The sequence below is a fragment of the Cheilinus undulatus genome, linkage group 5 (assembly GCF_018320785.1).
Source record: "Cheilinus undulatus linkage group 5, ASM1832078v1, whole genome shotgun sequence".
In the NCBI taxonomy this organism is placed as follows: Eukaryota; Metazoa; Chordata; class Actinopteri; order Labriformes; family Labridae; genus Cheilinus; species Cheilinus undulatus.
Genome location: NC_054869.1, coordinates 9596358 through 9608964, shown reverse-complemented (window position 1 = coordinate 9608964; position 12607 = coordinate 9596358). Strand labels below are relative to the sequence as shown.

The following is a 12607-nucleotide window of genomic DNA, read 5'->3' as shown; positions in this document are numbered from 1 at the left end:
ACACAATTTCATTATTAGTTTAAATGTACTTCTTTTAATAGATATGAAGGAAAAATGAGTCCTCATCCATGCTACTGTAGAGACACAGGGTCTGTTCTACATCACATCTGTGTTAATGAAAAAAAGGTTGTAGGCAAACATTTTTGGTCATAGTTTTAGTCAATAAGGCAAGTGACCCCTGCTCTATCTTCAGTAAATTCAGTGATTTACATCTCTTTGCTGGTCAACCCAAAACAGGCATGGGCTCCTGAAGTAAAAGTTACTTCTGCTTTCCTTGTCACTGGATGATTTTCTACAGGCTGCCAAATTTACAGATTGAAACAAGCCACTGGCAAAAGTTCTGGGTTTTTTTTGTTTGTTTGTTTTGTTTAGTTTAGTTTTTGTCTATCTGGTAGATTTTTCACAGGAAGAAGTGAAAACTGTGTTCTGCTTTTATAACCACAGGCTTATACCATTAGGATTCAAACTCTGGGTACTGTGAATGTACACAGAACTGTAGGCAGTTGCTGAGATTGCATTAAGTTTCTTAAATAAAGTTTGAACAGAGACTTTATAAAGTATTGGACAGCGTTTGAGTGACCCATTTGGTCCCTGAAGCTATCTTTTAAAGCCAATCTGTGGCAGTCACCAAACTCAAAACATGGTCTAAAACTAACTTTTAGTCAATCTAGGCTATGTTTAGACTGCAATGCCATCTAAAGTTTTGGAAATGGACTCTAGACTCTAGACTTTTCAAAAATGCCACTATTATCATGTAAACTGGCAAACTGGCATTTCCTCTGAAAACGGAGTCTTTCGTAACATTATGGGTCTAGTCAATTACCATTAATTGGTGGACTACAGCAAGAATGGCAGATTCTTAACGTCTTTTTGTGCTTTTAATCCAACTTCTTCAAATTTAGGGTCACTTGGAGTAACAACCCCACCTCACTATCCTCACTGTGTTAGCCGTTTTTGTTTGTTTACACCTCACAGCTCTGCAGAAGGAAGCGTCAGCCTTGGTCCTGTTCTGCTCTTGCCTCCTGATGGCCATCGTCCAGGCCTGCACCAGGCCCACGGCCCATCCCTCCAGGAATCTTTCTCGCATGCAGTCGCCCCCAGCATCGCCAGAAGCCCATCAGGTCCTGGGCACCCACTATGCAGTGAGCTGGATCAGGCCTGGGGAAGTGTGCAAGGTGCCTGTAAAAGCGTAGCTGCCATTCCCATCCTCGCTTTCCTGAATCCGACAGCATTAGACGCATGCTGTTACCAATGATACTCAAAAATGTGCCAAAGAGAGGTTGTCACAAAGGAGCCCAGGCGGCCCTCCGGCAGTCAGTCAATGTCCAGGCCTCACAAGAGTATAGTAAAACCAGGAAGACCAAGGACCAAAAGACTGACTTTTGTCTGGGTGCCCAGATACCGGGAACGCCACATTGTCTTGCTCAGCGAACCCATCGCCCCATTCACAAGTCCAGATCTGCAGTTGATCTCAGCCTCGCAGTCAGTGGACCGATGGATTACACTGTCAAGGTACGTGAACTGTACCACAACTTCCATGCTCTCACCATCCACCATACCCAAATGCCTGGATCTTTGTTTTTGCCCAGGAGACATGCATTCCCAATGCTTCAGCCTCCTCACTCAGCAAGTGTAGAGCCACCCCAAAGACATCTACAGTCTCTGCAAAGATCAGAGCATCAACAAAGTCCAGATCCGTGATCTAGACGTCACCAAATGACACTCCACAGTTTGCTGCCCTTGTTACCTGCTCCATTATCCAGTCCATACAGGTACTGAAGAGCGTAAGTACCTGTGTTTTTTCATCCCAGGAGATTGTCGCTTGTTGTTGACCACCCTAAATTCATTCTTTTCTTTGCCAGCTACAGTCTCTAGATTTTGCTGAAAATATCCTTAATGTCCAATATTCCTATGCTCACAGAAACATTACTTTAGTAATTCATCACCAATTCAGCATTAAGAAAAGCTACTTATCTTCCTGACTTTAAATTTGAAGTGGGAATGACAGCTTTATTTTCACATAACACTGTCTCATTGTCACTGCATGACTTATTCGAGTCGTTTGGCTGCCGTCCAGGGCTGTTCCTCACTCTCCACCAGGACAGAAGAGCCTGCTGTGTTAAAACCAACAAACTGAGGGTTAAGGTTTGATTAAAAAAAAAAAAGTGAGAAGTGTTCAACATTTCAGAGAGCCGTTTGAAGTGACAAATCATCCCATGCTGTGCTGAAGTAATCTACAGGAATCTCAAGATAATTCCCATCACGTGGTCCTTCTCTCTGAAGCTGGCTTGTGTTTAAATGCTGACAATTCTGATCTCAATGATAAAGACAGATGAAAGAGGGAGCTGCCCGCTGGTGTTTGGACACAATCTGTTCCACATAGCAGAGCTCTATCTAGATCACTGGCTTATCAATCCCATTAGGTATCAACTAGCATCTAATTTCATTAATCAGATTTTTGCTTTTCTGACCCCAGCTTTAAATAACAGCAGTCCTTGTTGAGTCTGGCTGAAGGGCTGGAAATATGAACCCTTAGCTGCTCGTCTATGTTCCATTTTAATCCATCATGCGGGCTATGGAGTGTTTGTGTGGAGTGGAAACTAAGGAGAGAAGGAGTATAATTTGATGCATTCTTCATCGCTCATACTGTTTCATTATGTGAACGGAGTGGGTCTCCAGGTGCAGCACACTCACTTGGACTCCTTCTGGCTCAAGATTGAGTGAATATACTGCCAAGAACTCAGGTGGTGTTTGCCCCGGAGCACAGGCTGATAAACCATCCACCTACGTGTGCAATTCTGCTTGGCATTTATAGGTGTTTATGATAAAGCCGTCCGTCCAACGCCTGGTGACCGATGGCATTTCAAACTAACATAAATTGGGAATGAATGCGTGACGAAGCCTCGATACGCCCAATTGACCACCAATTGGAACCACAAGAATGTGTGTATGTGGTGTGATCTGTGCATGGCACAGGTTAATCCACTGCCAGTAATGTTAAGCCCGTAAATCATGGAATCATTCATGATGAAGCAAGGTTTCTCACTCTCTCCGTCTAAGTATAAGGGGGCTGGATTGGTCCTGTTGTGTGTGAAGACCTGACAAGTCTACTATAATTTTCCCACATCCTCTTCATTATCAGTTCATGAGGCCAAATTGGCAGCAAGCCCTTTTAAAAATGAACGCAGACACCGACTGCTTACATAATGTGACTGAGCAAATACAACCGCAGGCCAATGTGGGCAAAACAGTTTCATCTCTGTGAGTCTTGCTGTATCAATAATACATGAGTGTTTCCTTTACCCTGATTAAAGGTGATGCATCCATGAGCTACGGTGCTGCAAGGCCAAATTGAGCTTTCAGATTTCAGTAAGTAAAACATGCATGAGACCGAAAGAGCTTCTGCAAAGACATGATGGTACCCAAGAGACAAACCTCTGTAGGAAGGTCTGGGAAAGTCTACACATAGAAATGATGATTATTCCGCCCTCCATTAGATATTAATATTTATGGTTTTAGCATTTAATGCAACTTCACACGAAGACTTAGTACAAGTAAACACTATCACGTTATAAAAAAGCACCATAAAAATGGCAAAAATTGTATGCTTTTCACTACAACCATGAGATATTTTCCAGTCCCAGACATTGTGACTTATTCAGGCAAAACTGCAGCAGACATGGATTAAAAGCTTCCTTCCAAAGTCTGAGCGAGCTGAGGCAAACACTCTTGTATGTTCCTTTTCCAAGAGGCGGTCTGGTTTGGATCAGCAAAGTTTGACATGGTAAACTCTGCTCTTTCTTGAGTCCACAGCCTTTAAACGTGACTGAGAGTCAGTTCTTTGGCTCCCAAACAGCTCTCATTTGGTAACAGTTATGCTTTTCAAACGTGCATGAATTAACAACCAAAATAGAAGAAAAGAAACTCATTATCAAACGGAAGCCAGCTCTTTTGGTTCCTTGAAAAAACATTTCACGTTTAAAAAAAAAAAAAGCTTCACACACTCAAACCTTGCACACTTAGGCCTTTCCGACCAGCAGGCCTCCGTGCCAGTTTCCAAACCTAATTTTGAACCGGACGGCACACTGAAGCTGAAAAAAAAGCTTCAAAAACCTTAAAAGTTTGTTCTCAGCTGGAACTATAAAACAGTTGGTTCTTCCTCCTGAACTGTGACATCTTCAGTGGGCGTGTCATATTCTAGGTTGTGACGATCAGCGAATAATAGACAAAAGGTTCCGTTGATGCCTAACCTGGCACGTCCGATGACATCCATCTGGAAAACCACTCACAGACAGTGATTAGGAGAGGGCATAGCATTTGAAAAAACTCAGAGGGTGATTGGATGAACGTTCTGTCTGTCACATCTTTATGGGCCAATCAGAGCAACAAAACACGTGACGTAGTCACTACCAAGCTGCGCCCATACTGAAGGAGTAAACTCCATACAGAACTGCATAACACAAACCATGGCGACTGTAGACAATGTCAGTACACGACTTTTGTTGTTTTTGAAAAGAAAACAACTCACTGCTGTTCTTTGTTCTTCTTTTAACAAAGAAATGTTGTCAAGTTCTGAACTGGCGCTTTAGCAGCATCCACGCTAATGTCTTCCACTATAATTGCGCCGGCCTCATGTTGCTGCTTGCTTACGTAACGACTCCGCTGCTCCTGAAAGTACTGCCCCTCATCGCTGATTGGTCCTGTCACTTTCTAACCGGGCCCAAACGGTTCTGACTGGAGCTTTGCAAGATGGATTCCCCAGTGAGAAACACAGAAACAGACGTATCCATCTGCTTTTCAAGGTCATGCGATGTCCAGATCACAACCAAACATTGTGTATGCTTAGCAGACCACTTTTTCTCCATTTTCTGTTCTTCCTCACAACCTAGAATATGACACGCCCACTGACAATGACTCAGCTCGTGAGAAGGAACCAACTGTTTTTTGGTTCCAGCTGAGAACCAACTTTTCAGGTGTCGAACCAATATTTTTCCAGTTGGAACATGCCGGCTGGTTCAAAATTAGGTTCAGGATCGGGAACTGGCAGGGAGCTCTGCTGGTTTGAAAGGCCTATGGGGTTCTGAGACTACAGAATGGAGCCAGATTCTGGTTGGAACCAGAATCATGTCTTTGTTTACCTACAGTAACATTTTTATTACCTCCGCCAAAGTTATGTGATCGGCAGGGTTTGCTAGTTAGTTTGTTAGCAACATAACTCAAAAAGTTATGGATGGATTTTGATGAAATTTTCAGGAAACATGACATGGCATAAGGAAGAACTGATTAGATTTTGGGAGTGATCTGAATCACCGTCTGGATCCAGGAATTTTTTTAAAGAATTCTTTACTATTGGGAGATAGGGCTAATGGCGGAGGTCGACGCTCTCCGAGTGCTTTTCTAGTTGTAAATGTCCAGACCACATTTCTTTATTAAAACAAGTGCAAAAAGCCACACTGAAAGCATCTCATGGCAGAAATTCTGTGTTTGCACATCTCCCGATAGGCCTAAGCTTGACCGTTCAAACATTACAACAGCCTGTATAACTCAGGGTGGCACTGGAGCTCATTTTGTCTTGTTGCTGTGACTGACACAAAGTTCATCCAATTACCTTTCCAGAAGTTTTTGCAAAGTCCTGACCTTCCAAAACACTTCGGATGCAAGGTTTCTTAGATGAATGTGAAATATATCAATGCAATGGATATATAAAACAGTCTTTCTGGCGTGTCAGGTTAGATTTGACCATGGGTGAGCACAGTTGTGAATTAAAGGATTTATGTCTCTACAGGGCAGCATGGCAGTGGTACGTGTTGTTGCCTCATAGCAATAATCCCTGGTTCGAATCCTGGCTCTCTCCTGTGCGGAGATTGCATACTCTCCCCATCATGCCACCAGAGCAACACATGAACGCCAAACACAGGGGAATATAGGCTTTATTTCTGTGAAACAAAATGAGACATTGTCCCTATTAATATACAGTCAGTGGACTGTAACTGTAACATTTCCCATTCAACGTGGCAGCTAACAGTTCGAGGTGTGTAAATCAATGCACTGTTGTCACTGCTGACATTTTCAGGGGATTACAGCTGTCTCATTTCTACATCTTACATTTCCTGCTCCTGCTGGGTCCGCCAGCATTGACAGGAGCCCCGGCCAGGACACTAATGTCCCTCAGACACTGGGCAAAAGGCCATGGCCAGTCAGCAACAGAACAAGACAATATCAAGGACATTTTGGGGGAGAAGAGATGGGATTGGGTGGTGAGCAGTGGCGTAGAAGAAGGAGGCAAAGGGAGACAGAATGAAAGGTTGAATCTCATCATTCTGCTTTTTAAGATGAGTCGCCACAGGGCAGATTGTAGCACAACATCCAGGACACTGGGTTCAGACAAGAGAAAACAAATTTCCCAAACCACAGAGAAACTGAACAGAGAGGTTATTGAGTTCCCGGAATGATGAAAAGCAATGACCTCAAGGACATATGGCGGTGGAATGAGCTTGCTCAGATGAGAGGAGGGAGCAGGAGGAAGATGGCAGCTGAGGTTGTTGGTTGATAATGACATTGGGTTGGCCAGCATGCTGCTTTCATTTACCTGCATCACCACCTGCTGCCATGGCATTGGCTGGCTGTTTGGCGGGTTGGGAGGCAGGTTGGCGCGCTCTAGCTGCAGGTTGACGTTGCGACGCTCCTCCTCGAGGGCTCGGGTCAGCTGCTCGAAACGCGCCTCCTGCTCCTTCACCGAGGCCAGGATGCTGGCGGCCGAGCGAACGTCATAGTCCTCCATGTCCAGTGTTGGTCGCAGTTGTACGGATCTTCCAAGTCAGGAAGGAAGGGAAGAGAAGAGGGGGGAGGAGGAGGCACCAGGTCATTACAGACACCTTGACCCAGCAGGCTGGGTGAGAGGTATCAACACTGACTCATGCCTCTATTTCAATTCATATATCAGATCTATTCATTCACCTAGACAGGACAGGGATGATGCATCATTCATATATGCTTTAACCCTCCAGAACCCAGTGGTGTTGCGGATGTTTACTGAGAATCCCCATTAATTGGAGCATGAGTCAACCCAACAACTCTGTTCCCCTGAAACAACCTATCACTGTGTGGATAATCTAGTTCAGCTAGATGAATAATAGAGGACAGTAATTACTAGTATTACAGCAGCAGAACACTGGCTGACAGCTGAAAATCCCTGATCATCAAAACATTTAATATTGGTTGTTAAATAAAATGAGCTAGTTAGTTTTAGCTAACTTTCCAAGCATTATTGATCCAAACACATCAAAAATATATTAAACTGTCTGTTCTTTTATAAACTTCCATCTCTGTGGTGGTTTTAGGGCAAATACTGTAGACGTACCAGAAGGCATCATCATGTAAACATTGCCAGAGCTAAGTTCTGGACTTAGCTTCTGTTCTTGAATTTCTTTAGATTGTGCCATGATATGTTGCTTTTGAGATCTTTTGCCAACTTCACTTTGTTAGACAGGTTCAATTTAAGGGATTTATTGATACAGCAGGTCTGGCAGTAATCAAACCTGGCTGTGGCTTATGAAATTGAACACGGCTTTCCAAAAATTTTGTTGATCACAGTTAAATCATGATTTAACAAGGAGGTGAGGTAGATTTGGGTGACTTTTTTCCTTTTTTCTGTGACAAAAATGCAATACTTTTTACAGCAGTGTACATGTTCAGTGTAAGCATAGCAAAATTCTTTCTCTCTTTCCACTATTTGCATTTAGGAAGTCCCTCTCAGCACATTTTACTTGGCTTGCACACAGTGTAAGCCAAGCAATGCTGACAAATGGAGATGGCAACCACATTTTCAGCATTGTTTGGCTACCACAACTTTATGTATCTACTAAAGTTTTTCCTTTGTTTGCAGTGCTTTGATTCTCTAGGACAGCAGTTCCAAACCTGGGGTCCAGGAACCCCTAGGGAGGGGGGCGCCAAAGATTTTAGAGGGGGGGTGTGGGACCTGTGTGCTCTCACCTTTTCAAAGTTAGATGTACAAATATGTACAAAGGTTTTTGGGGCCACCCTAAAAGCTAAAAAAAAAAAAAAAATCAAAGGGATCTACTATTTCTTAAGCAAAAAGGAAAATTTTTTTTTGGGGGGGGGATATAATATTTTTGAGATCATAAAGCCATATATTTCAAAGAAAACAAACTCAAAATTTCAGAGTAAAAAAGTCACAAATTCACAAGACAAAATTTAAAATTTCCAAGTTTAGAAAGTATTCAATGTTGACATTAGATACTCGTGATTTTCTGTTTTTTAAGATCATAAATTTACAATGTCGTAAAGACAGACATGTTTGGCAGTGATGGTTCAGTTTTTTACATTATAATCCTGAAAATTCTAACTTTTACCCCTTTAAATTTCCAACTGTTAAAGTAAAAAAGTTCAATTCTATTCTCATGAATCAATGACTTTTTAAACCTGAGAATTTTGATTTTTCTTGAAAATTAACAGATCCTCTTTATTTGTTATTTTTAGAGCGTTCCAATTATGCAATCATAATAATGGATGGTTTATACAGAGATTATTTTTCAGGATCAGGTGTAAGTAGGTCTATTATGTTGAGATTTTGTTCATAAAAACGATTAAAATTGATGTTTATTTTTTCAAAGTGGGGCCTGGGGGAGGGGCTTAGCTTTTCTAAGAATACAATCTGAGGGCCCTTAGGAAAAATGTTTGGAACCACTGCTGTGGAAATCATTTAAAAATGACAGGGCCTATGGGATCTTGAAGGTCATCTTATCTTTAACAAAAGACAAACATGGCACATCAGAATGGAGCAATTAGCAGATTGATTGGACAACTGGGAAGTAGACGGTTACAGTCCAGAGTCTACTTTAACTTGTAAGTTAAACTGAGGTTTCTAAAGCCAATACCCTAAGGGGACAAGCTCAGATTCTCCCCGCAAAGTGTGACTACATGGAAAAGTCTGTGATACTTCAAGCCATGCATAGCAAAGAAACTAATGAGGATGCTCTGCTGGGTGCCAATTATCTTTTCGCTTTCAGAAGTTTGAGCCTTTCTTGTAATTAAGACAGTCCTGGAAGCTCATATTAAATTCAATACAGTTTTGCTGGAACATCAAGGCAGCAAAATGAAACATTATCCACCAATTCAAAGAAGATGAAACAGCAAAGTGCACAATCACAACAGTCTCTGGACATCCAAAAGGTTGAAAGGAATGATCGTAGCTCTGCAAATAGCCGGCGTGGAGGAATGGGGCTGTCATTGGATATAGTCATGCAAAGAGCCATAATGCATTCTGACACACAAGCACTGACACAGGCACGAATCCAACACATGCAAGCTTTCCACAGCCAGCCATACGGACACCCGGGCCACACACATCTACTGTCTATCATAAACAATCAGGATTTCAGTAGCAAGCCACATGAGCGCTTTACTGTCACACGCAGGCTGGTATCCATAACTGATGGTGGCCAGATATCAAGGGGGCTGACAGGCATGGTTACGAATGGGGTTGGAAATACCAATCCACAGCTATACAGACCTAGTAGATAAGCAGGCTGAGAGGTGTTAGAAAACAGACATCCCCCACTCTAACGGGAGCAGAAGGATGAGACAGCCAGAAGAGCTGGGAGAGAGGGGAAAGAAAAACACAGGGAAGAGAAAAGGCAGAGGTTAAAACTGAAATGTTAAGCAAATTACACATTCTGCTTCTTCTGACTAGGTCAGATTTGAGCTCAAAGTAAAAAAAAGATGTACTGAAAATTGTACAAAAGGCATATAAAAAAATGGCAGATAATCGTCTGCATACAGTTTAACATAAACATTCATAGCTTGATCACTGTATGTTCCTAACCCACTGTGGGACTATAAACCATATACAGACACTTCAGTTAACATCCTGCCCCCTACATTTCTGTGACAGAATTAGAATTAATAGACAGAATAAGAATTATTCTGCAAATCAGTAGAGATCAGTCAATGCAGTGGACCAGAGTTTCTCAAACTTCCTGTTCCCTCCAGAACTTGCAAAGTGCAGTTTTACATCTTTCAGCCCCACACAAATGCCCCCGGGATCATAACTATTCATGGTAAGATGATGAAACTTGCACATTATACAGGTAAAAAGTATTTCTAAATGTAGTAACAGGTGTTTACATTTGATTTAGCAATGACTGCAATTAAAGCATGGGAATGGAGGCACAGTATTTGATCATATACCTATTTGGAGATATAATCGCCAAATTCATCTAATGGAGCCACACTAAAGGATATTTTCTTTACGGACCACTCATTATAACTTCTGGTAACACACTCACTGGTGTGTTATGTGTTGCCACATGTATGTCAAATGTTGAAGAACAATCCAATAAGAATTTTAATGTAATCTATAGCAATTTTCAAGGTAAAAGTAGTGAAACATATGATTTTGATCAGTTTTGAAACCTTTTGAGTTTTATTATACTTTCATGGCATATATCAGTTAATTTTACTGTGATACCCATTGATGTTTTCACTGTGAACCTATGACTGCCAAAATGCGTAAGTCAATATTTGTGATTTTAAAAAGTTGTTTGATGATAAATGGACTTGAGCTTTTTCAGCACTTCTGATAGTCTGACTACTCAAAGGTCACACCCATCACACTCATTCACTCCAAATTTACACACTAATGGCAGCAGTTTCTATGGAGAACTGGCCATCAGAATTAGCTGATTTAATTTAAATGCATTCATGCCCATGAAGAAGTGGGAGTAAAGTGGGGTTAAGTGTCTTGCCTCGACCTTCTGACTGTGAGATGAGCAACTTTACCTACTCAGCAATTCCCCAATGAATGGATGGAACCAAAAGGAAAGATAAGTAGTACCACCTTTACTTATTCAGCACCAGGCGTTGGAATAGAACAAGGCCTTCCTCAAACTGTTGCTACAAAGTTGGAAGCATAGCATTCTCCAAAATGTCTTGGTATACTGAAGCATTAAGCTTGCCCTTCACTGGCAATAAGGGGCCTAACCCAAACCCCCCAAAACAGCCCCATACCATTATCCCTACTCCACCAAACTTCACAGTTGGCACAGCGCAGTCAGACAGGTAATGTTCTCCCAGCATCTTCCAAACCCAGAATCCCCCATCTGACTGCCAAACAGAGAAGCGTGTGTGTCACAGAACAAGTTGCATGGTTTTTCCACTTCATGGCTGAGTTGCTGTTAAATCCTAAATGCATCAGCTTTCTACTAATTACACTCACAGTTGTCTGTGGTATATCCAGCAGAGATGAAATGTCACAAAGTGTCTTGTTGCAAAGGATCCATCCAACACAGTACAACGCTCAAAGTCACTGAGCTCTTCAGAACGGCCCATGTAGGATCACAAATGTTTGCAAATGGAGACTGCTAGGCTAGGTGCTTGATTTTATACACCTGTGGGAAAGGGCCTGATTGAAACACCTGAATTTAATAATAAACAGGGGTGGCCAAATAGTTTTGTCCATAAAGTGTAGATGCTGTTCACCAATGTTGCTCAACCCACATTTGTCTTATTTGCTTTCAGTTCCCATTTGCAGGCACGTGGAAACCATCATGTCACAGTGGGTGGCAGAAGTGCCACAATGACACTGGGCCACTTTGTCTTTTTGCTAATTATCACATTCAAGTGATCTTAGGGTACACAAAAGTCTTGATGTCCTTGAAAGTCATCAGTATACAGTGTCACATTTTGCCCTGCAACACCGTCATTTGACAGCATTAACATAAGTTCATTTAGTGCCTCCAGCAAATGAAAAATGTTGCTTCACACTTCATTCCATGTGCAAAATGTGTACTACACCAATTAACATAGGGAATTTGTTGGCAAGGTAATTTATTTAGCCCTGGCATGCAGTGAGTAACACGTCCCAGTCTGGCTGGCATCTTGTGACATAAGATGCTAAAGGGTCTATAGTTTGGGTGACGGTTCTACTGGTACAGCTGGCTGTTAAACTAACTGCCCCTTGATGATAGTAAAGAAATCTTTCATCCTTGATCCAGGTTAAGCCTATTCTATAAAGGCTTCAAGTTGATGGAAGCAATCTTTTACACAGAAGCAGCACATATAAGTGACATGATGTTCTGTCCTTGGTCCGGGCTTTTCATTCAGAGAATTAAAGATTAAAAATGTTAGCCAAGCATGGAGCTGGGAAAATACAGTGCATCAGGGTGTCCCAATTACTTTTTCCCAAGGGCCAAAATATTTCAAGGACAGAAAGCCGAGAGCCAGACATTGGATTTTTCTTTTTTTTTTTTTTATCATTTACATACACACGCACAGAGTATGGCTTAATTAGCTACTTTAGACAAAGGATTTGCTTGCAAGTAATCTAAACAGGTCAGTCATAACTATACTGTCCTTACATCAGATGGCAATTTTTTCGTATTTCTAACATTTTTAAGACCCACTGAGACTAAATGTACAAGACTGGAATATTCATTATAACCATTAATTCAGCATGACTGTTTTTGGCTTTAAAACAGCAACCTATTGTACACAATATCTGATGTGACCCTGAGATGATTTCACCCAACCTTGAATCAGTGGACAGAGTCCAGGGGGGGTTTCTGTGAAGATGTTTCCCTTACTGCTC

At 41.8% G+C, this 12607-nt stretch overlaps 1 protein-coding gene across 4 annotated transcripts in view; it reads right to left on the bottom strand.

The window, feature by feature from the left end:
- arvcfb (ARVCF delta catenin family member b) overlaps positions 1-12607 on the bottom strand; it is a 271707-nt gene that overhangs the window by 240792 nt on the left and 18308 nt on the right. For 3 of the 4 annotated variants that reach the window (XM_041787916.1, XM_041787918.1, XM_041787917.1), the window contains exon 1: positions 6590-6781. The exons of the other annotated variant lie outside the window; for it this stretch is intronic. In XM_041787916.1, the coding sequence (XP_041643850.1) occupies positions 6590-6781 (192 nt within the window). Of the gene's footprint in view, positions 1-6589; positions 6782-12607 lie in introns of those variants that run through there. 4 annotated transcript variants of the gene reach the window in all.